The sequence below is a fragment of the Amblyomma americanum genome, chromosome 9 (assembly GCF_052857255.1).
Source record: "Amblyomma americanum isolate KBUSLIRL-KWMA chromosome 9, ASM5285725v1, whole genome shotgun sequence".
NCBI lineage: Eukaryota > Metazoa > Arthropoda > Arachnida > Ixodida > Ixodidae > Amblyomma > Amblyomma americanum.
The window spans coordinates 16,935,718-16,961,307 of NC_135505.1; the positions used below are offsets into that span (position 1 = coordinate 16,935,718).

The window sequence follows — 25,590 nt, forward strand, 5'->3', positions numbered from 1 at the left end:
ATAGGTGCTGACGCATTCGTTGAGGCTAAGCCAGTCTTCCACATCCGTGCCATCAGTGCCAGAAAAGGTGCCGGGGTCGCGAGGAGGGGCCATGACCACAAAAGGACCGGTAGTGGGGCTCCTTGACTCGCCGGATAGAGCCATGGTGGTTGTATCGGATGTAGCAACCAGGGTCCTTAAGACTGGCAACCATGGTGTGCAAGCCGACCAGCCGGATTGCTGACATAAGAGCGCAAGCGCCCAATAAACGGCACTGTTACTCTGCACCTCGAGCTCAGCGATTGTCTGCGTCACGTGCTATCTTGAACGACACATGGTGTCAGAAGTTCTTATCACGCGCATTCCCCGCTTCAGCTGAGCAAGCGCAATGGAAGTACTACTGCCCCCAGGTCCTCTACTGCTCTCCGAAGCGCCGGCGGAAAACTGGAAGCAATTAAGGCAGAGGATGGATTTGTACTTTCGCAGCATTCGTCCTGTCGTATGTGTGTCTTTTTCGTCCCCGTTTTTTCGTGCTGCTTCGTTTTCTCAAGATGGATCAATACCAACTGGCCAAAACTTCGGTGCTTTTGCTTTTGTACTTTAAGGCAACTTCACCTGCGACAAAGCGCACGAGTGCACAGAAGGCTGCAGTCTTTCTTCATGTGGCAGGTCAGGAAGCAATTTACGTACTTAACACGTTTAGACTGTCATCCGGAGAGCGCGAGGACTACGACGATATGGTAAAAAAGTTTGAATAGTATTGAACGCCAAAGAGTAAGGAGACCTACGAGCGCTATATTTTTAGAACTCGATAGCAACGAGATGATTAACCGTTCGACCAGTTCTTACGTGATGCTTATATGAAAGCTCAGAGCTGTAACTTTGGAGACCTGAAAAAATCAATGGTTCGATACCAGCTGGTGTGTGGAACGGCAGACAAGAAGCTCCGGACGCGGCTTCTACGGGAGAAAGACCTCACTGTGGATAAGTCCGTAGAATACTGCAAATCCGCAGAGCTAACTGTGTGCCAAAGTCAAGAGTGGGAGAAGGACGAAATGAAGCTAAATGCCGTACAGAAAAAGCAAGAGCAACACGGCGCCACAAGGAAATATGTTCGCCAGTGCCCCTAGTGCAACCGAAGTCACGAGCCGCGGAAATACCCAGCGTGGGGCAAAACGTGCGGCATATGTCGGAAAAGAAACCACTTTGCAGTGTGTTGCAGAGGGAAAAGGACATGAGGTTGACTGTCCAGAGCATACTGAAGCGAAGTCCGACGACGATTTTCAAATTTTGGCCGTGAGCATAAGCAATGTATCGAGAAGCCAAGACTTGATAATCACGGCAATGCTGTTGAATCGGGACACGCGCATCAAAGTTTACACGGGGGCACAAGCCAACCTGCTTCCTCACGCCCTTTTTCTGAAAGTGAGCGAGGGAAGGCGCCTTACACCATCGTCCACGCTCTTGACCAGCTGCAACGGCGCAGTGATAAAGCACTTTGGAACTGCGAGGCTACCACTTCGCATCGGCGAAACGGAAGAACCGACCGACTTCTTTGCTGCCATGAAAGGAAAGCAATCACCATTGGGCCTTCATTCTGGCTTGCGAATGTTTCGGTCTAGTTTCAAGAATCCAAACGATTCAAAATCCTACTGATTTGAAGGAGCAAGTCTCAGTGATTTTGCGCAGCTTTTCGAAGGTCTTGGGTGCGTGAAGGAATCCTACAGCCTCGAGCTGAATGAAGGTGCAAGCCCAGTGTCGCTGCCCTCGCGCCAAATTACACATGCGCTTCGTGAGCCACTACGCCAATAACTAGCCCGCATGGTGCGTGAAGGAATTATCCAAAAAAATGCAAGACGCTGCTGAGTGGGTGAGTCCCCTTGTCATTGTCCGAAATAAGATGGCCGTTTGCGCATTTGCATGGACCCTTGGCAAGTAAAGCGGTGCGTAAAGAGAGTATACTACCGGCTCCCATCCAAAGACGAAATCGAGTCCGAGCTTGTAAATGCAAAGGTATTCAGCAAACTAGATGCTAACTGCGGATTTCACCGAATTTCTTTGGATGAAAAAACTTCAAAAATCTGCACCCTTGCAACGCCGCTCGGAAAATATCGCTTTTTAAGACTGCGTTTGGGATATGCACCACGAGCGAAGTGTTCCAAAAAGCGATGGCCAACATTTTTGACGGCCAAGAAGGTACCCGTCTACACTGAGGGCATACTCGTGTGGGGCGCCACGAAAGAGGAACATGATAAACGCCTGCGAACAGTATTGCTGGCAACGAAATCAGCAGGACGGACGCTTAACCGTGAGAAGTGTATTTTCGGAACACATGAAGTGAAGTTCTGAGGCGACGTCATTTCGAAAGACGGAATCAAGCCAGATGAGAGCTTAATTAAGTGTGTAGTCGACTTGCCGCCTCCAACGTCAAAACAAGGTGTTCAGAAACTACTGAGTGCAGTAAACTACTTCGGAAGGTTCAATCCAAACCTTTCTGAGAAGACTAAGGATTTGCGAGCCCTTTTAAAACGCGATTGCATGTTCTATTGGTCAGCTGGCCACGACAGAGTGGAAAAACCTGTGAGAAGCATTGTCGACAGCAACAGTGCTTGCTATATTTGACCCGTCGAAGCAATCCAAGATAACAACAGCATGGGCGGCACTTATGCAGTCGCACTTGGAGCACTGGCGACCGGTTGCTTACACTTCACGTGTGCTAGCTGACGCGGTGACAAGATACGCGCAGATTGAGAGAGAGGCCCTGGCAGTCACGTTCGCATGTGAATGGTTTCGCGATTTTATCACTGGCGTCGACGTAACTGTGGAAACGGACCATAGACCACTGATAGCCATTTCCCAGAATAACCTGTCAGGCATGCCTCTTCGCCTGCAGCGTTTCTTTCTGCGCCTCATGCCGTGCAACATTTCCCTGCAGTACGTCCCAGGAAGAGACCTTCCTCTGGCCGATGCTCTCTCAAGTATTAGATGCGACAGCGATGAGCCACATGAAAGCGAACTACAATATGGACACAGTGTAATAGGTCGGCTAGCTCCTTTCGAAGCTGAGCTATCATGTGTGGAAGGCATGCTGTTGCGTGGGTCTAGAGTTGTTATTCCGAAGTCCCTGCGAAAAGAAATGTTGCAGCGCCTACACGAGGGTCAGTTGGGCGTCGGAAAATGCAAAGCTTTGGCCACAGTATTGATTTGTTAGCCTGGTATTGCGGTAGATATAACTGAGAAAGTTTCCAGGTGCCCAACCTGCCGCCGTTTCGCTTACAAGCAGCCAAGTGAACCTCTAATGCAAAGGCATTGTTCCTCATTACCATGGGCTAGGCTAGGCGTGGACTTGTTCGAGCATGCCGGGAAGAACTACCTTGCTATCCACGATGTCTATTCCAATTATCCTGATGTAGAGCCGCTTCCTCAAACTACTAGCCGCTGTGTAATAGAGAAGCTGGCCTTGATATTTGCACATCACGGCATCCCGCTTGAAGTATGCACGGACAGCGGACCACAGTTTTCATCGCAGGCATTTCATGCTTCTGAAAAACAGTGTGAATTTGCCCATGTTGTTTCTAGTCTCGGTTTTCTACGCTCAAACAGTTTGGCAGAGAAAGGGGCGAACGTGGTGAAACGTCTCCTCAAGAAAGCGCTATATGCAAATGAAGACTTTTGGATCAGGCTTCAAAATTACAGGACAGCACCGCTCGAGGCCGAAAAAGCCCCTGCGAGATACTCATGGGCAGGAGGTTAAGAGGAAGGCTGCCTGACGTAGCAGACCGTAGGCATCAGAGGTCGAAAAGCACACCCAAGCCCACCCTAAGAGGCGTCCACTAGAAACACTCGGCGAGCATGACACCGTTAGGCTGCTCGACAAGAGAGGGTGGACCGCAAAAGCCCTCGTAGAAAAAGCCGTCGCCCCTCGCTCATACAGGCTCCGTACGGAATACGGGAATAAGTTTCGTCGCAACGGTCAACATCTGCTCCAAAAAAACGAAGAGCTCGGCCCGTCACTGCAAACCATTACTGACTATACGGAAGACTGTAGAATAACGGGAGATTGGGCGAGTTGGAAATGCTCCATAATATCAAAGCAGCGCTAAGAAACAAGGAGGAAGAATGAAGGGAACACACACACAGGCGATGATCTTGCAACTAAATTTTATTTGAAGTAAGCAGGTCAATTTATACGTACACAAGAACTACGCACATGCGCATGGTCAAACACAGATGTACTCATTTAAAAATGCAAATAAAAACACAATGCATCAAAGGCTCGTGCAGTTATCGCCGATATGCTATCCCCTGTGCAACAGGCTCATTTCCTTGGAGGTTAGGGATACTGAAGGCGTGCTGACGCAACAGCTTGTCTTTCTTATGATATGGAAGGCCCCTGCTGTCTCTTGTGCGCCGATCATTGTGCACAAACAACATTTCCGTGTCGACAAAATACGGTGTGCATTTACACGTGAAGCAATGCTTGGCTAGGTTAGTCTCTTTTTTCCCAAGGAATTGGCGTGTTCTATGAGGCGTACATTAATACATCGGCAGGACTGACCTATGTACGTAGAACCACATGACAATGGGATCTGGCAGACAATGCCAGTCCTGCATTGGACATATTGAATGACATGATTGATGTTACACACTTTCCTCTTTCTATGTCCTTCGATTTTTCTTTGTACTGCGGCCCCTACTTTACTTAGTTTATTAGGGCTGAAAAAGGACATTAACTCCATACTTAGCCCCCACTTTTTTATACCGGTGCGACAGTTTGTGGACATATGGCATGACGGTTACCCTCTTTCATTTTGACAAGACTGCACATCTGAGGTGCACTCAGAAGACTTCACCGCTTTTAATACTTTATCAGCACTTGACACTGTAACCGAGTCCGGGTATCCTGCTTCCTTGCACTTGCACACTTGGGCTAGGAGACTGCTGCTCGTTTGATGAGGACAAGATTTGTTTACTGCCATGCTTAAACAACTAGTAACAATTCCAGCCTTTTCCAGTTTTGAATGGAACGACTTATAGATCAGTAGGGGCTTCTCGCTTCGGGGGGAATATTGCCAACGCACATGGTCTGGTTCAAAAGTCAGTTTTAAATATAGAAATTGCAAGACATTTTGCTGGGGGACTTCATGCGTGAACTTCAGTCCCGAGCCATTTTGTGCAAAAACATCAAGAACTCGTGACACATATTCAAGATCTGTGGGCCTTCCAAACACCAGGAAATCATCCACGTAACGGAAAATGTGAATAACTGTTCCTGATAATTCATTGGACACTTGTCTATCAACGCGGCTCAGAAAGATATTGCTCATGATAGGGGCTACCCTCGAACCAATGCAGACACCAGACTTTTGCATAAGTGCTTTGCCTTCCCACATAATATACGTGTTATTGAGGTAGAATGACAACAGTTCTAGAAAGGACGCGGTCGGAATACCACAAGAATTCTGGAAGAGGCATTCATCGTTGTCTTCAGTAATACATAGCTGGACGTACTTCATGAGCTGGATATGTGGAAGTGAAGAGTACAAATCAACCACGTCCACGCTGAAGCCAGAGCAAAAAAGGTTAAAAAAGGTTTTCGCATTTAGCGAAAAAGGTTAAAGAAGCTGAGCTTTCAGTGCTTGAAGTGTTTTTTGCGGCAAAACCCCACAAACCCGATATTCCGTTTAGAGCAATAGTTTCTGAGCGCAACTATTGGCAGTTAGTTGTATCTACTTACCTGTGCAGACACCTCCCTGCACTTTATGTAGTGGATCCTTTCATGGTTCCCAACTCGGAAACTGTTGCAAGGTTCCTCACCCGCCGCGGTGGCTCAGTGGTTAGGGCGCTCGACTACTGATCCGGAGTTCCCGGGTTCGAACCCGACCGCGGCGGCTGCGTTTTTATGGAGGAAAAACGAAGGCGCCCGGGTGCTGTGCGATGTCAGTGCACGTTAAAGATCCCCAGGTGGTCGAAATTATTCCGGAGCCCTCAGGGCTCCTTTCTTCTTTCACTCCCTCCTTTATCCCTTCCTTGACGGCACGGTTCAGGTGTCCAACGATATATGAGACAGATACTGCGCCATTTCCTTTCCCCCCAAAATAAATTATTATTATTATTATTGCAAGGTTCCTCAGCGATAAAAATCCCTGCCCTTGCTCTGGCTTCAGCGCAACGGCCCAAAAAACTGTACTGTTACTCTGCTCCTCGAGCTCAGTGGTTGTCTGCGCCGCATGATATCTTGAACGACACAGTGGTAGACCCGTCCTGACGACCACTACGAAGCTGCGTGGTGTGTTGAGCGTACAAACCGCCCCTCCACCAAAGATGTTACGTTGTCCAAGGCGGGAACGACGCAAGAACGCCCCGGGCAAAGCACACAGGGAGAAAGCAAGGGCCCGCACAGAGAACCCAAGTCCAGAGCACGCGCACCTCCGAGACACTTCGTTCACCTCGTCATCTCCAAGAATATGCGTTACAATATTCACCTTCATGGTACAGACGTGTTTAAATTTTGTGTCCGATTTTTTCTATGGTTTTTATTTTCTCTCTGGCCAGACGTATAATGTTTGACGCTATGTTCACTCTTTGCGCGTTTCCATGTGTCTCCGTATATCACTGTGTAAAGTGCCTTCGATAACTGCGGCGGCGTCTAACATGCCCGTTTACCACATAAACATAAGCGTTGTGTGAGCCAACGGCAGTTTTTTCTATGTGAAAAATGTTTTCCGAAAGTGGTGGGGGGGCATCTGTGATGTGCACATGCAATCGTAAGGGGATTTTCGAACGCGGTGCGTCCACAGTGGTGCGTCGGACAGCGGAGCGCTACACGTGCCAGCCCAGCGTTGCGCGTGTGCACATGCGAATAGTGTCCTCGAGGCGACGACGACGAAGAGCGTGGCGAGCACGAGGAGCGGATAGCTGACGTGTCAGGAAACTGAGGTGTGAAGCGATACAGCGCAGCGGAGGTCGTTCCATTCAAGCGTGGAGGTGCCAGCCGTCGGACGTTGCGCCCGTGCTGTCGGGGCCCTCCCTCGGATCACCGACGCAAGCCTCCTGCGTTCCTTTCAAACGTGGAGATGGCAGTCGATGAACTGAAGTTCCGTGCTGCCGAGAGGCTCTCTTTGATAGCCTGCATAAACCTACGGCGTTTCCGGACGACGTCGATGGGTCCCGGCCGCACGCTTTCTGCTGCTGCCAAGTTCCTGGTCAGCTGACTGGAGTCCATCGGCGTCTTCCTGTGACCCTCTCCCCTCCTACTACCAACTGACTCCCTTCCGCCCTTCTTTCGACGCAACGCCAGCGACACGTCGCACTTCTTCCACGCGCGTGTCCTTTCTACAAGTCATCCCCGCTTCACCTGGGACGGCCAATATCTGGCGGACTCTTTCCTTTAAACTGTAGTGTTGTACGCGTGTTGAGTGTGTGTATTTTTTGTTTTCCCGTTTATTATTTGCTCTTTTCCTTTCAATTATAAATACGGCTTCGTTTTGTCTTGTTCGATCTGTCGCTCGGTTTTTGTTGTCTTCTACTAACCTGAACGCGATAGCGTTCCCCTTCGGAAAGTCGGGGAAGCGTTACAAATTCGTGACAGTAACTTTGTGCAAACCATTTGTGCGACTTTAGGCTCTACCGCCGACGTCTAGGAATTGTCTTAGTTTTCTAAAATGCTATGCTTTGCCGCCACCATGGAGCTCGCTGTAGGGCTGCACGCAATTTTGTCCCAGCACTTCGCAGGAGACATTTGTCGTCAAGAGAATGTGTCATGGTGGCGACCATATTAAGCGAGAATACGTGTGCTGCTGCCGGGTTTCGCTTTTCTGGCGGACGATGTTGTAATCTGTTCATGCACTCCGAATAATCTGCGTGACTGTTCACGCGCCATGCTAATGAAATATTTCATTAAAATTCATTCCATAAGAACGCGTTCACTGCTCATTTTATTTTCAGAAGTTCTTGGTTTGCGATATTTTGCGATGTTTTGAGCGCACTCTGTCGAATGACACGGAATTCTCTCTTGGAAGGAATGGTGCTCGTACGCCATGGCCGCCTGCGTCGGGATCATTCTTGTGAGAAACGCGTAGAGGCCCGCAAACTTGTCGCAGCAGGCGCAGTTTAAGCACGCGGCGCTCCGTTTCCGCGAATGAATCGTGCCCCTGCTGTAAACTGAACCATCCTGTGCTCCAGGAGGTGAACCATGCGCCAGACGTCACTGTAGAAAACTTGTGTGCAGCGTCCTGTGGTTCACTCGCCTCATGAACCGTCGTGACATGGCCGGTGCGAACAGCCAGGAACTCGCAATGAAAGCTTTCGTACAGTGCGCCTCGAATTGTTCGCAGAATCACGAGCCAAATGACAAAATGAACGCACTTTATTTTAATAAAATTTGCGTTATTTTAAAGCTTAATTATAAAAGCATCTGATTTATTCAAAGATGTGCATCATTTTTTTCCTGTTTTGATTCACGCTATATGATCCATACTAGCGGGGAAATACTGTTTTTGGGTCACGTTGTTTGCTGCAAATTCACGTTATTTTACTGCAGATTTTTTGTGATTGCATTAATTTTCACAGCAAATGTGAAGCTGCCAATTGGTTGTCATTCCTGTGGCCTAACATCATTATTATTAGGTAATTTTTTGCAGGTGCTTCGAGATTTCTTTACAGAAAGGGTGCTTGATACCCGTATAGTTATCCCTTAACGTCTTGCATGGAGGCGTTCGCGATAAGTCTTGTGGGGACCTGCCCTGCAGCCCCCTGAGTTTGCTTTCCCGCGAGGCACCGTGCAGCGGCGGTCTCACCTCGAGGCTGAGCGCATTCCCTTGTGAGTTACATTAACTGGCAAGAGAGGGCGCCAGCATCGCTGCGCGGAGACTGCCAAAGCCCGCGCGCGGGAGAGGGGGCAGGGGGGCTTGGGCTGGAATCGTCGGCCCGAGCGGACGCGTCGCTCGCGGCTCCGCTCTTCGCCGGAGGGGCGAGGAAGCGACGGGGAGACAGCCTCCCGTACTCGTCCCGTCCGGCCTTCGGAGCATCCCTTGCCCTAGCGTGGGCGAACATTCGCTCGGAACCTTGCTGGTGAGTCGGACGACCTCGATTCATTAGCGTACCTTGTTGCTAGCTGTCATTATTGTTTCTGTAGCAATAAATGCCTGTTTGTGTCAGCGAATGTGTCGTTCCTTTGTTCCCCCAGAGCAAGGCCCGCCGCGGTCGGCGAGCGCTCGGTAGCGTACGCGATCACGGGGTGGGGTCCGGGCGGCTTTGAACCGTGTCAGCCGCGATTGAGTGGGGAGGACGTACTTATCTCCCCATTCAACCCCCACAGTCTCATGTGTGACCAATGGCAGATCGCGACATTGCACCCCAATGGGTTCATTACGAGAGCCACATATGCCGCCTGCCGCCTGAAAATGACACTTCTCCACTAGAGCGCTGTCTAGAACCAGAGGCACAACTGGAGGTCTCTCGGCCTTCACGCAAGTGTGTCATGGTTCAAGCCATTCAGTCGTACTCAGAGCCTACTCATTAAGAGCATGAGTACCCGGCTCGAAAGGGGAGACCACATGACCACTCCCTTCCGAGTTCAAAACCTGCTTTCCGAAATATGTTAATTCGAGAGGGATCTTGGATTGCGCATCTCATTAAGCAGCGCGACCGCTCGCTTCGACCGCGCTGTTTCCTCGAGCTCTTTTCTTTTCTGATTAGGTGACATATTAAAGCTGTGTTAGCAAACCACTGGGCACATCATTCTTTAATTCAGGCTATCCGGCAGTAAAGCTGTTTTGTTCTTTCTGAGCGCTGTTGTACGACAAGTTGTGTTGTCCCGAACACGACATGAACACTAATCTAGATTTACAGAGGTCCAAGCAATTGTATTGGCCTCAGAAGCTTTCACTGGCTAGTGTTTTGCGTCAGGTAAGTTGGCGTCTGCCGACTCGCCCCTGTGGCATCGTTGAAGAGACCTGATGACAATAGACATGCGAAGCGGGGCCCATTGCTGACTTCGGTCAACAGAGGGCCTGGTGTCTCGGGGAACTCAAAGAACTCACCCGCTTGTTTAAAAATTGGACAAGGCTGCTGCTCTCCGTTGCGACATAAAAGTGGAGTGTAGTGGATGCGTCATCCCAGTCTGTGGTCCCCACGGGTTAAAAAGCATGAATATCTTTCTATTTTCGTGAACCGCATTTTGGAGCGACTAGCACAACTCACTCAGAAGGGAATTTTTCTGCGGAACAAAATTTAATTGTACCCCTATAAATACATGCGATGCGTGGCCAAAGGAGAAAGGAAACGCAGATCACGAGCGCTAGCTTCAACTAACCGTCTTATTTGCACGCACAAGGTCCTTAAAGGCAATGAAGTGCGGAAATGAGAAAGGGTGTTACTAATGGCGAATTCCAACAGCAGGCCCGGAGCGGTCTGCACGCTCTGTGACAGAGCGCCTGAGTCCGGCGCAGAGCGCGTGACCTGAAATTGCGATTGGAGTACAGCTACTCTGGCCAGAGCAGATAGGTGGCGCTCGCGAACTGCTGGAGGAAGTACCCGTGATTCCTTGCCCTTGGCCGGGCTTTTCGCGCGATTCACTTTTGAGTTCATAGCGGCGGGCGAAGCTGATCGTCTGCTACGGAGCGCGGAGAGGAGCCGGCGCGACAGACGCTACAAGCCGCCGGAAATGGAGGGCGCCGCTAGCGCCGCTGAAAAAGAACATCATGCAAAATTCCGGTCGACTCCGCCGATTTCGGCGGAGCAGTCCCGACTGCTCCATGGAGCAATCTCGGCTCGGCAACCGCTCCCTGTCTACGATTGGAAGACGCGATCCATGGCTCAGATCGGCGTTTGGAATAAAGTAGCTCCGAAAAGAGAAGAAAACGTTGCTCCCGAAGTTCTCCAACTCTGCGATTGGAAGTCACCATAAGTGTTGCTACAGCAATCGCGAAATCTTTGAACTGAGGAAACTTCGAAAACAGCAACTTAAAACGAAAGCAAAAGACAAAGACGTCCTATATTCTCGCATGCCGCACTGCCGCCAACTACAGGACACGTGGTTTCTTGACAGAGATATGAATGGAACGCTGATACATTCTTCAGCTCGAACCCTTGTACTTTAAGAAACTTTCACATTAGAAAGAATTAGCATATCGGAGACGTACTAACGGTTACTTGCACAGGTTCTATGTACGCCTGTTGCGCACACGAAGTGGTCTTATCCGGCCAAGCACTCGGCACTGCGCATGCGTAGCTCTCTTATGTAAAACCCGTATACGTCTCTGCTAGTACGTCTCCTGTATGCTAATTCTCTCTATTGTCTCTCCTAGTTGACCACCGTTTCAAGACTGGAAACAGGGTTTTGCATTCCTGCGAAACACAATGGTCTGCTAAATTTCATACTACCTTGGCGAGCTGTAGAGTATTTGTCTTTCTATACCCGTCACCTATATTTTTCCAATGTTTATTAGTACCTGTGTTCAGTCTTGTGAATTTACTTAGGTTGTGGGTGAGAGAACCAAGCTTGTTCATTATTTCGTTAAGTGGGAGAAATGATTGCCTTGAGCGGAAAGTGTCTCCCGATACTAATATATGTCTTTCTACTTTCATATTTTCATCGCTGAGTTTATTTGCTGGAGTATCGCAAACATAATCACTGGCTAATATAATAATCTTGTATTCTCCGCACTTAATAACCAGTGTATTCGCCAATTGCTGTATGTCTTTTAATGAACTGCTAACAGATGTTTCTTGCTCGTTTTTTGATTGAAATTTTTTAATCAATAATATATCATCGGCAAAGGCTTGTATATGCGTGTTCTTAGGAGGGGATATTGAGTAGATAAAATAAATTTGTAGGTTCCAATGTAGCATGGTTCAGATTGATCCAACATGTAGGTCTTAATACTTTAGCCAGTAGAAATTTCATATACTATTTTAGTATCCCCTCATACTGTGCGTGTTATTTTCATAAGATTACTAGAGCATTTAGTGTCTATACTACTACGCCTTGTTTTACTGAATGGTGCTTTTCGTGCCAAACTAAATAACTACTGATCCAAGTTTAGCCACTTTTAACTCATTCCTTTAGTTCATTTAGTATGGTTTTTGTGGAGGTGTGTCAAAACCATCAATTGTATTCGCAAAAATGATTATTTTCAAGTGACAAATGATAAAGTGTACATCCCTCAATGGATGTTCTAGCATTTCAGCCAAAATTGAATTCAAGGCTTTCAGCCTGTGCTTTCCAGCTCACATTTTCTTCCGGTTTTCGGCTGTCGGTATAACAGTTGAATTGAACACTCTCCATCGGGTTGAAGAGTAGCCTAGTTTCCGGCATGCATTGAAAAGAGACACAAAAAATGCTTAGTGCCTCATATAAGGCCCGCATAAAGGTTGTTTTAACTCTATCTAGGCGTGGTGGGATGATGATGATGATGATGGTGAATTTTTGTGGTGCAAGGCCTTCTGTGGCCAAAAAGAGCGCCATGGTGCACGGTTGTTTTTTTCTACTCAAGGTGGGGTCAAAGACCATTTCCCAGCATTTCATCCCAAAAGGAGGCGCCAGGCAGGAGAATGCTTTTACTCATTGTATAACTGGTGGGTACCCGGTGGCACTGGGGATCGAACCCCGCACCTCCCGCATGCGTGGAGGGTGCTCAAACGGCTGGGACACCGGTGTGGTAACTGTGTCTGGTGAGACTTCTTTCCTGAAGCACGTTGCTACGACATCTACATCACCGTTGACATGCCGCCCTGTGCGCCTCCCGTGCTTGCCAAAGGCGAGGCGCGCCCAGTAAGAGCCATTTTCTAAATGGCATGATAATAACAGATCGGAGGTGAAATCAATAAACATACATTTCGCATCACGTAGCTAAAACAACGTGCCACTTTACATCGCTAATAATTTCTCAACAGTTATTCTTTTTTCAACATTTTATTCCACAGCAGAAATAAAAGAATTCTTTCGTATTCTAAATTGCTCAGCGACCGCGGTGGCTGAGTGGTTATGGCGCTCGGCTGCTGGCCCGAAAGACGGGGGTTTGATCCCGGCCGCGGCGGTCGAATTTCGATGGAGGCGAAATTCTAGAGGCCCGTTTGCTGTGCGATGTCAGTGCACGTTAAAGAACCCCAGGTGGTCGAAATCTCAGGAGCAATTCACTACGGCGTCTCTGATAGCCTGAGTCGCCTTGGGACGTTAAACCCCCATTAACTAAACTTAATTATCTAAATTGCTGAAACCAAGTACAGGTGGCTATGCTCAGTAACATTACCTGCCGAAAAGTTTCGAAAAAACTAGTGCGGTTAAGTATGGTCTTTATTGGCGGGCTATTTGATACGGACTGAGCTAACTCACAAAACTTATATTTGAGGCCAAGAAATTTAAAAACTCCATACACTTTTTGCGTTGACGAGTTTATTTTTAGAGTTTTGTCTGCACAAACCGTGTTGCCGGTTATTTGCTTATTCGAAACCGACTGTGTTGATTAATATACTGGTGTAAGCGAGTGAGATATTCATTTTGAAGCTTTAGACAGCACGAAGAAGGAATGCGAAGCAACTTCGAGACGCCAGGACAAAAACGCTGGAATACCAGCGCTCTCCTGTTCTCTCGTCTCTAAGTTTCTTGGTGATTCTCGTTTTTCTCGCTCTGCTTGAAATTCCAAGATATGCAACACATTTGCATCTCGTCCTTGGGCTCAGAGAAAGGCGGGTAGTATTGTGAAATCAAATAATCATGTAAATAAAGAGAACCAATTTTGATCATTTAAAGCGACAATTCTTACGCGGGCGTCAAGGTGCCGTCCGAAGGCGTGGGGATCTCCGTGGCCGATCCGCAGCTGTGCGGCTGCTCGTAAGGCAGCTGCAGGGCGGTGGCTTTCAGGTGGCCGCAGCTGGCCATCGGGAAGTGGCCCGTCTGGTGGAGCATGACCACATTCGAAGCACTGCCGTCGAACGCGTGGAAGGCCTCGAGGGTGGCTGTCTGCTCGTCGAATGTGTACCGCCACGAGCCCCGGAAGTCAACCGCGCTCACTAAGCACACCTGGCAGGATGGCGTGATGCAGCCTGCGAAGGAAGCCGGGGTCAATTTGCAGGGCACCTCGACTATTGCCGAGTGGGATGCGTTGCGGCGCTTAACGCTGGGGCCGTGTGCTGCGGACAGAAGTGGGCAACCTCATGAGGTGCCGACCTCGTGAGGTCGATCTCAACCTCAAAATGACCTAAGCCTCACGTCGTGAGGTGAGGGTAAGGTGAGGTAGGCGACGGTTCAAAATTTTGTGAGTGAAGTCAGCAAATCAGACCTCAACCTCACGCGTGAGTTCGAGGTTGAGTGAGGTCGTCATTCAGTGAGGTCGAGGCTTTTTGCAGTTGCCACGTCTTACTCCGACGAGTGTCGCTTCCGAAGCGGAGTTGCAGTGCATCACCGCAGTGTGCATGGAATGACGCTTGGTGTTCGGTTTCCCCTGTCTAGACAACCGGATGGCGCAATCCGCTCTTAGCTTTCGGTGCGGCGCCGTATTGTCCGTTCAGCCCGAGCCTATAGGAAGACGCACCCCTCTGGTCTTCTTGGAAGGAGTGCTGCTGTCACAGCACGCCGCTCTCCCTCCCCCTTGCCCCGCTAGCGTAGCATCCCTAGCTGCCTGCCGGTCGGCTCAAACTCCCGGGAGCGCGCAAAGCACGTAACTCACGTTGACCCGCGGTAGCTTTGTTTGATGCCGCAAACAAATAAGTTCAGTCCAACAAGCACGCAATAAATTTGTCGCAGCGCGGATGGCCCAAAGTATGACTGCTTCGTGTTCATGGTCGTTGCCGGCGCTGACGTCATGGCTCTTGTCTTGCAGTAGAATAAAGGGGATCCTGCTGTACATTACAAGCTGATTCAAGAGAAACTGCAGTAGTCAGCACAGGCGAGAGAATATGATTCAGGCTGTTCCTAACAAGGACACCTGCTGATTTTATTAAAGAAGCACGAAGCCAGAAAAGCCTATAAAACACAGTCGAACCTTTTGATCGGTGACTTCCCCTTTCTAATCCCACACTAATTCTGTATATTCCCGTTCCCTAATGCAAGCAGATGAAAATATAATTTCACTTATTTATCCTTCCGAATAAGCTCTCTTTTGGTCTCCGGTTCCTTGTTCCTTCTCATAAATTCCTTTATTATGCCGAAACACCACAACACAAGGCGAACGCGCCAGCATAGCGGTGTTAAAGCGGCGAGAAAATGCAAAACTAAAATTAATGTACGATGACGTGGCATCTGATTCCCTTTCCTTTTTTTAAAGAAAATGTGTGAATAGAACTGATTAAATGCTCGCGCTGTGTTGCTGAGTCGCTCTTTCGAACCTTCTAATATGGCGTTTAATGGGGCACACTGTTGTTCGCTTCTGTTTTTAGTGTGCGATTTTTGTTTGTATGTTTCTAATCATTCTCTATTTTTTTCTTCTTTCGTCTGGGATCAGTCAGGTTGGCGGCCTGACTTGCAGACGACCAGGCACTACACGTTTTCTTTCCTTTAACTATTTCGCAGAGACCGAATATTCTCTTTCAGCAGCTTAGCAGAATGCTCCTGCAGTGCTCGCGGGTAAAAAAGATCGAGAATGCTGGCGTACCCTTGATTAGTTCGATGTTGAAAGAAAAAAAGCGATTGACTTAAAGCATCTTGTCTCAGACTGGTTAACGAAATGGTAACCAGAATTCTTTTGAGGCTTATGAGTAATTAGGCTTTTTTTTCCCGGTGTGTGGGTGGGTGGGGGTGGGGGGGGGGAAGATTTCGCTGAGGTGAAATTTGAGCGGAGAGCCATGGTGCGGTGCTCTTGACAGAGAGAGTGGTTCACTCTAGGCCAGTTGTTTTTGTCCCGTGTGATTTTAATAGTTGGCACAGTGTTCGAAGACGTAATCTAGCCCTTTCTTTCAAAATGCCGCGGGAGCACCAAGTCATCGGAGAATTTAATAATAATAATAATAATTCCCAGTATTTCGAATCCATTACCATCGCCACCTGGAGGGAAGTGGCGGAAACGGGGGAGGGTCTTGACCTCCTAGGAATATCAGAATCATCATTCCTAATTATAAGCTGCAGGTATACCTATTTTCCCGTTGCTAGCCAATGTACAATATTTAATGAATATTCTCTGGCAACTTATAATTTCGTAGCAGTATATCAGAATGGCCCGGGCTCATAAGGACGCACTGTTAGCATCATGATCATCGCCATCATTTCGAGAGTCAAAGGAATATGTCGTTGCGTGATCTTTGCAGTGTCACACATGAGAACTGGCGCGTTTACCTGCTAGACAATCTGAATGTCATTAATGTGCACCGAGTTGTGGGCACTCTTTGTAATGCGTCATGCGCGAATGGGTAGTAATGTGGGATCCATATGGATCTTGAAATGGGGATGGAAGGGAGGTGGATGGGGACTGGTATGACGAGAAATTACATCGCAGTCACGTGAGTAGGTATGATGTCATATTAGAGCGTCGTCCCGTGACTAGGTTTGATGGCACAATACATCGCTGTCACGTGACCTGGTATGACGGCACACTCATACGACATCACTAATTATGAATGTTTGTCTTAGCACTACTTAATTATGTTAATTAATATTATTTATATGACGTCATCATCTTTGTCGCGTGACTCGTCGGCTCATGACGTCACATGATGCCGTTTCTTGCAGACACTTTTTTGCGGATATGACCTTGAAAGTGAGCCATCTAATGCTTTCGCATTGATAAAAGAAGCCGTTCGCTTCTACACAGATATACATACAACGTGCCTCTGTTTGTGTGCTTTAGTCGCAGCTTGTTAAGTGTTTTCGAAGGCAACATACAGAGGACTGAAAATAGCATTCTCGCTATGCCGGATAGAGCCAGAAAATCGAAATGTACTGATATTCGTCTGCATAACCATCGCATTGGAAAGTACATCGACGAACAGTTTCTTCATATTTGGAAACTATTCTCAAGCCTGGAAAGAGCATCGTGAATACCGCCACCCCTTCCTCCTAATTTCTGGTAGATGGGGTAGAGGTTCCGTGTTGTTGAATTGCCTGTACGGGCGTGAATGATCCAGAGGCTTCCAATACGAAAAAGTATACACGAAGCAGGTTGCCAAATATTGACACATATAAAGTACTTACCGACGTACTGGTGGGAACCGGGTATTGGACACCCCTGCCCGCAGGCCATGTAATCTCTTAGCGTTCATCCCAATAAGCTTATCCTATTGCGTGCACATCAATGGTATCTGTACACACAATAATAAATAATACCATCATCATTTTGGCTTTCGTGTTTCGCAGTATTATCAGAATTGTTTAAAAATTAAGAACTTCTTAATCGCGTTTTGTTTTGTTTCTCGCTTGTTTTCTGAGGTCGAGGAGCCGACCTCAACCTCACAATTTGAGGTTAAGGTGAGGTTGAGTGCGGTGAGTGAGGTCAGCAGGGGCCTTAGGAAAAGTGAGGTGAGGGCATCTAAGGGGACCTCAACTTCAACTGATGAGGTTGAGGTTGAGTGAGGTCGGCAAATTATTTTTGAGGTCGAGGTGAGGTCCAGATTTTTGAGGTCAAATGCTCACTTCTGGCTACGGATGCTTCGCTGAAGGCTGGCTCGAAAAACAACGAGCATATAGCTAGCCTGCAGTGTGTACAGAAGTGGGAAAATAGAACTTCCGATATGATAAACGACATCCATGATATGCGTTACTAAATAATATCTGGTTATTTATGTTGGGCTGCCAGCATGATATATATCTCGGTATTGATTGGTCAGCATTGCCCTGTTATTCAGGTCGGACTGGCAATACCCGATAGGCAACATTGCCATAATGTGGTACGTTAAAAATCAGTACTCTTGTTAAGAAATTCCGCAAAACAGCCGCAATACACTTCACCTGATAATAAGCTGGGCCGGCTCGCATATTATGTTATAGGAGTTTCAGTACAGAATATGGCTCGTGATAACCATAGTATGGGAAAAACCCGGGGGAACATTCCGTGGCATGCGCCTAGAAAGTCAATGAGGCAATTCCTGCAAACTGAGTGCAAAAGCACGTGGCGCCGCGCGCAATAACAAGATATACAATACTTTTGCATCTCCTCCTTGGGACCAGAGAAAGGAGGGTGGTATTGGAAATTAAATAAATAAATAAAACTAAGTTTATAACTTCAAAGCGCCATTTTTTAGGCCGGCGTCAAGTTTACGAGACCTTAAAGACAGTTGACGAGAGTCTTACTATAACTTCTTAAAATCAATCGCAGAGCGTCTGCGCATTCGCTGATGGGAATGGTGCTGTCATCTTTGAAAAGTGAGCTTAATAGACACGTTATTTCCTCATCCTGCTGCATGCTTCATCATACGAGATAACATTGTGGATTCTTTCATATCTTTGAGTGGGCACGGGAACAGTGACATCGGCATGCCTCCAATGCTTCGTTTAATCATCGTGCAGGCCGTGCCGGCGCTCGCCATTTAAACTTCGCAGTCTGCAGGCACCGACTCAACGTTTTTCCCTGGTCCGGTGGTTGCAAGTTCTGGGCTTCGGTTCACCGACAACCTCAGCTTTTTTCCCGGCCAGGCTTTTCTGCTCATGGAATCGCCCGTCCACACCCGTCCAGCGTCATCGACGATGATATCGTCACCCACACCGGGTTTAAACCGACAACACGCTGGCTTTCCCTTCAGTGGGCACGGGAACAGTGACATCGGCATGCCTCCAATGTTTTGTTTCTTCACCGTGCAGGTTTGTACGCACTATTCTTTGCACGCTAGGAAACGCGACGGTCGCTGTTTACTTATGTGCCCTTGCCAACGGGTGTGCTTTAGAAGGATGCGTTGTTGGGCAAGTTGGTTCATTGCAATAGGAAACATTGGTTGCGCTTTCTAGAAAATCACATGTAAGAAGACAGTCTTCTTACATGTGATTGTCTAGAAAGCGCAACCAATGTTTCCTATTGGGTGTGCTTTGATGTTAGTTCTGAATGTTTTTCAATGATATTCCTGCTTTTGTGCTCTGGCGACATTGAATCCAACCCGGGTCCTATGACTCGCTCTTTCGACATAGACAACCTGCCAGACAATCCGTCTGAACAAATGAAATTTATGTTTTAGCTGATTAAGGATGTACAGAGTCGTCCAATATATGTGCAAACACGGCGCAGCGTGGCCGTGCTCCGCGGAGCGTCAGCGCATCCGGCGCGGTCGCGCATCGAAACAATGTGGCGCAGGCTCACAGGAGACAGGAGGCGGTGCTTCGTGTCGTCTGCTACAGTGCGGAAGCGCACCGTGATTGCTTTGCTGGGAAGCGCACCTAACGGTGTGCTGGCAGCGCTCAGACGCGCCGAGATGGCATTGTCGCATTTTACTGACTGCAGCGCGTTGTTGCTGGTCCCGCACACGTCAACTAAGCAGCATGTGTCCCCGTAGAGCGTACTCGGTTAAATGCAGGTATTGTTTCAAATTTCTCAGCTCTAGTCTGGATTGGTTTATGCAGTGAAATGCCCAAAAGCGACTCACGCAATGGGAGACGTCGACGTAGTAGAGAGATCTGGATCATTTCCACCCTCGGCGAATCTTACCATGCACGGATATAACGCATTAAATGAACGTCTTTCCTTTCGCCTCCATCAAAACAGGGCCGCAGCGGCCGAGATCGAACTTGGTTCCTCCGACTCAGAAGTCAGGAGCTCTCCACAGTGCAGGCGCAGCGAGACATTCTCAGCACTTGACGGCACTCTGCAGGCGGCGTGGGGTAACGGAGCACAGCTTTGTTTTCTGTCCGTTCTTCCTGAGTCGAATGAGATGTTTTACAGCAGGAACTGCTAAACCGTGTGCACGCAGTTGGCTTCAGCTTTGCTCTTCTGGGTCCATGATCAGCCTAGGGCGAAATAGCCCGAAGATTGCTTGATAGTACTTCTAAACTTAAAATAGAAATGAAAGAAAGCACCGAACCTTGTACGATTTTTTTAAATTACGAAGGTAAATTTGTACAATCGTGTGACTTTTTCTTTACTCAAGATATCTTTACTTTCACCATTAAGAAGGCTGAACTACAATGCATTTGGTTGGAAGCTCATGCCCTAAGTCAAAGGATCCTGATCGTAGCACTGAAATGCCTTATTAGAATTATTTCTTCTCTGTTGCCGCGCCACTCACGTGTTTTTCTTGTCTCCCCTGACGCTTTCTGCCGACATCGCTTTCTTCGAACGTGGTGTACCGTAGCGTAACATCAAGGAAACAGCCGTATGTAACCGCGAGGAAAGGGCCTAATCCGGAACAAATATTTATGGCAGGAAGCATATTTGCTACAGGCTTCCAGTCGAAAGTCTCAGGTGGTGACGGTGACAATAAAAAGAACGCGGCGCTTGGGCTCTATGCCAGTTAAACGCTCCTTGCAGCAGGATACTTGGGGCCAGAGGCCTCATAATTAACGGCTCTAGGAATGAAACCGATAAAATAAAGCGTTTGCACTTAGGTTGATTGAAGGCTTTAGCTGGAATCACATTCAAGATCGTCACGCAGAATTCAAATCTGAGACGAAATAATTAGCTTAAAAATTTCGATGCCTCTGCGCTCAATGTTGTTGTTGAACATAAGAAGCTTATTTCATTTACTGTTGTTATTGCTCATGGCACACGGCCCACTGCTGTATACTGTTCTCTTTTTGCACCCTTTCACAGTCAAGTTCATCGCGTAGAAAAGAAGTATTTTTTTTTAGTTCCCAACGAAGAAATTGCTTAGTTTTCTGATTAAAATACCAGCTGCTAATATTTTGCGGGCAAGTGAAAACGTACCAAATGCCAGAACACATGTAAAGAGAGCTCCCAAATGCCAAGAATTAATAAGTAAACAGTCGAAAGAGCGTGAAACGAACTGCAATTCCAAACAAGCTCATTACGCATCGTATTACAAAAACGATGCTCTCTCTTACTTGGTAGAATATTGATGCATAAAAATGCAAACGACGAAAAACCCTACTCACAACCCTACTCTGCACAGCGAACTAAGGCTCCTGCTCAATCATTCCACCGGTTACCTTTGAATTTCTGCTGCCATCTTTCTTTTTCACTTAGTTCACCCTGAACCCTACGTAGTGTGTAAAGAAAATTATTTACTACTTTCTTCATGAGACAGAAAAAGCTCCTACGTGCCACACACTCCCAGAAAAATGCGCGCATTCAGTTTGTACACAATTGCATTCATAGCGCGTCAAAAGTTTAGATTTTATCTTGCTGTAGACGCTGAAGGTGTCGGTGCTCCTCTACGGACATTTCGCACATGGTAGGAATACAGTACGCGTTTAAAAATCGCCAACATGAGGAGACAAGTAACCACCTATCAGAATGGACAACTGGCGGTGAAATTACAACCTCGCACGTCAGGTACCCTTTCATGGACACAAAAGTTTGACAATCATTATCATCTGGTACAATTCCTGACGACTGGCGTACAGCGAAAGTAATACCCATTTTCAAATCCGGAGACCGCACCATTCCACTTAACTATCGCCCTATCTCATTAACCAGCAACATCTGTAAACTCCTGGAACACATAATTCATACTCAAGTAATTAATTATCTAGAGGAGCACGATATCATTTTCAAATACCAGCACGGTTTTCGCAGGGGTTATTCATGCGACACACAACTCACTGGATTTACTAACGACATATTTTCCGCAGTAGACGCTGGCTTACAGGTTGACGCAGTATTTTTAGACTATTCTAAAGCTTTTGATCGCGTTCCCCATCACAGGCTCCTAACCAAATTGACAAACTTAAATCTCCATCCCAGCGTTATTTCATGGATAAAACAATTCCTCGATAACAGAAAACAATTCACCTCTGTCAACGGCTTTAACTCGTCTTCTGTCCCCGTAACATCTGGAGTCCCCCAGGGAAGTGTACTTGGCCCTCTGCTCTTTTTAATTTTTATTAACGATCTACCCAAGTGTGTATCGTCTCAAATTAGGTTATTCGCGGATGATTGTGTAATATATCGTAATATTACTAATGAAACCGACCGCCAATCACTTCAAACTGATCTTGACGCTGTAACGGCTTGGTGTTCTTCCTGGCTAATGTCTCTAAATGCATCTAAAACAAAGTTAATGTCGTTTACTAACCGTTCCACTCGAATTGCTACAACATACTTCCTCAATAACGATAAAGTTGAACTTACAACAACTTACAAGTACCTAGGAGTTCACTTTCAGTCTGACCTAACTTGGCATTACCATATTAACACAATCTTAGCATCAGCAAATCGCGCACTCGGCCTTCTTAGGCGTAATCTCAAACACGCGCCTTCACACTTAAAAAAACTTGCTTACATCACGCTAATCCGCCCGAAAGTTGAGTATGCGTCTGCCATATGGGACCCTCATCAAGCTTACATCATAAACAACCTTGAATCCCTGCAAAACCGTGCTGTTCGCTTCATCTTTTCAGATTATTCACGCTTCACCAGTGTCACAGCATTAAAACAACGTGCCGAGTTGGAACCGCTATCATGTCGACGCCATTTCGCTCGCCTAACCTTGCTTCACAAACTGTATCACCATCCCACCCTCCACGACGACTTCTTTTTGCCACACCCTGCAGTCTTTCCTCGCCGCGACCACGTTAACAAAATAAAACGCGTCACATGCCGTTCATTGCTCTACTCGAAATCATTCATTCCTCGCACTATAATAGATTGGAATAACTTGCCATCACACATAGCTACTGAGGTTAACCCACAAACGTTTCAGCATTCGTTAAAACAAACCATGGACTAACAGATTTGGTATTTTTGTTGTATTATGTGCATTTACTGAGTATTTTCTTCTGCGTTGTTTGTTGTTGTTATTTGTGTACATTACTAGTTTTTAATTAATTATTACGTGTATTTTGTTTCTAAAGCCTGTGCCATATTTTTATGCTTGTATCGCCCCCCCCCCCCCCCCCTATGTAATACCCTCGCACGAGGGCCCTTAGGGGTATTGTAAATAAATAAATAAATAAATAAATAAATAAATAAATAAATCAAGATAAAACATCTAATTGAGAACGCAAAACTGATTGTAGGAAATAAAATTCATTATCTACCGAGTCTGTTCAGGGTTCGCTCATGCGCGGAGTTTTATTTTCTCCTGTGTGCTGCTCTTCAACGAGTTCCATGACCAAGGTGAGTAGCGGGTCGGTTCGCCTCCTGCGTTTATGACGGCTTTCATACTGTTCTGGAGGGATCGGTATAGGGACCTACAAAGGCTCGCATTGGACCTCAGCCGCTCCCACTCCTCTTGAACAACAGTCCACAGAGCATCCGTTGAGAGGCCGTGCAGCTGTCGGCCGGTCATTGCGCTCTTCATGATGCCCCAGACATTCTCAATAACATTTAGGTCAGGGGACTGAGCAGGCCATTCCAGCACTGCGATGTCGCGGCACTCAAGGAATGCAGCAACTTTTTTCGATTTGTGTATTGGCGAGTTATCATGCTGCAGAATGAAGTCGCTCTCCGGAAACGGTCCCCCTAGAAGGTACGGTAAGAGCACATCGTCTAGGATTGAGCAGTGGGCCTCTCCATTGAAGCGGCTTTCTAGCCGAACCAGGGGTCCCAGGCCTTCGGCGGTCACAGCGTCCCAAACATTCACAGCGGAGCGGCCGCTGGCAGCGACTTGCAGCATGTACTCAGGCATATACCTGCAGAAAACGAAAAACATTTTCTTAGTATTGGTAAAAAATGCAGGTGCGACCGGCAAGCTAGAAGGAACAGAAATATCAATTACTATCTTTTAGCATTGTTTAGCGGTCATTACCGGGCCACCTAACACAATCATACAAGAAATTGTGAACGAGGCCATTCTTTTATGAATTCAAGTGTTTTGAGAGATCATAAAATACTCCAAGAATATGCCACAATGTAAAAAATTGGCTGTCTATCGGCACCTATCTCTTGATGAATGAATGAATGAACTTCATTCCCCTCATCACGGGGCCTCACGGTCGGCGCGCAGCAATTAGGAGGGGGTGCCGGCCAGCCGGCTCTCAGTATCGGAGACCGCGGAGAGAATCTTGTAGTAAGCTGTCTCCACCTGACGGATGATGAGTCTTTGCTGATATGGGTCGTGACTCCGGACCAGCTCTTCCCTGGTTGCAAGCTCTAAGATGATTTTAGCCCCAGGAGAATCCGTACACTCCCATATTCAGTGATTTTGCGAAGTCTATCTGTGGCAGCTAGCGCATAGCTCAGGCTCTCCAGTGTCTTCATCGTGTAGTATAGAGTACAGGAAGAATCTGTTGACCTGAAGCCTCCTCCAGGCCCTGCACTCCTTTGGAGAGAGTGACCTATCCGGAAGTGAGTCTTCTCCTATCCAGTCTTGGTGTTTCGGTAATTTCTTTATACGTTATGGGAGGGTCTTTATTTCCACTCAGGGGCACTTCCAGACAAGCTCGGATGTATAATTCCCGAGCGAGATTGTGAGCAGCCTCATACCCCAGAATGTTCTCATGAGCAGGAACCCTTATGAGGGAGACCTCTCTGCTTGAGGGGTAATCTGGCGGCTTGACTGGAGACCACCCCCTAACAAAAGTTGTAAACAGCTGCATTACTGTCAGACGAGATGATCTTGGCTATGGTACTGAGGCACGCTAGGGCAATAGCAGCCTCCTTTGCCACTAACGAATTTCTAATATTAACTGATCCTACAGTCACTTTCTCACCATTCCCATACTGATGAACAAGATGTTCTGCGCGATTTAAATGTGCGCACCAGCTCATAACATTCGCTATTAATAGATTTCAGCCGTAACTGACACAAGCTCTGAAACTCGTTATTATCGTTGTGGCGTTCGTCACTGATCGCAGCTGTGCTGTTACTTTAGAGAATTTCTTTATTTCTGTCGAAGTTTAATATGATAATTTGCTTAACGTACGCGTTTGGAGAACTACTGCAAAAATTATTCTTGATACTTGTTAGAACAAGCATATTGACGTTTAAAGCTTAATAACAGTAAATAATAGTGCCTAAAATGATCCTTCATTTTAGGATACAATTGCTTAGATGATTACACTTACCGGCAGCTTTGAGGCCGCCAGACTCGCTGACGCTGGTCCCACCTGGTCGTGAAAGCAGATTCGTCAGTAAATACGACCTTTCCACAGTGCTCCTCTCTCCATTGCTCATGATCTCGAGCAAATGCCAGGCGCTTCTCCTTGTTCTTCTCGCTCACAAGTGGATTCTGTGCAGCTGTTCATGACTTGAGGCCAGCCGCGCGCAGGCGACGCGTCACTGTTGCGTTCGACACACCTGGAAGCCCGACAGTATTCTTAATTTCAGTCGCACTGGCAGTGGGCTTGTCCACAGCGGCCGCAACGATGTTCATGTCGTCGTCTTCATTGTTGACATTGGGACGGCCTGTCCGCGGATGATCCTTGATCCTTCGCTCCTTTCGGTATGCCTGAACAATCCGGTTCACGGTCGGAAGTGGCTGATTTGTTAACATTGATATCCTCCTCTGAGAGTATGCTTGTAGACTTAGCGCTACAATTTGCCATCTTTCGTTCTCCGGAACACGAGTCATCGCTTGCTCTCCCAAGGTTGGGCGAAAATTGACACACCCCTCGACTGTTACACCGCTTTTATTAG

General features: G+C 47.4%; 1 protein-coding gene across 1 annotated transcript in view; it reads right to left on the minus strand.

Annotated features, from left to right (window-relative positions):
- Positions 1–25,590, minus strand: part of LOC144104474 (iris-like) — a 150,272-nt gene that overhangs the window by 41,968 nt on the left and 82,714 nt on the right. The window contains exon 4 of the mRNA XM_077637515.1: positions 13,746–14,025. Within this exon, the coding sequence (XP_077493641.1) occupies positions 13,746–14,025 (280 nt within the window). The remainder of the gene's footprint in view (positions 1–13,745; positions 14,026–25,590) is intronic.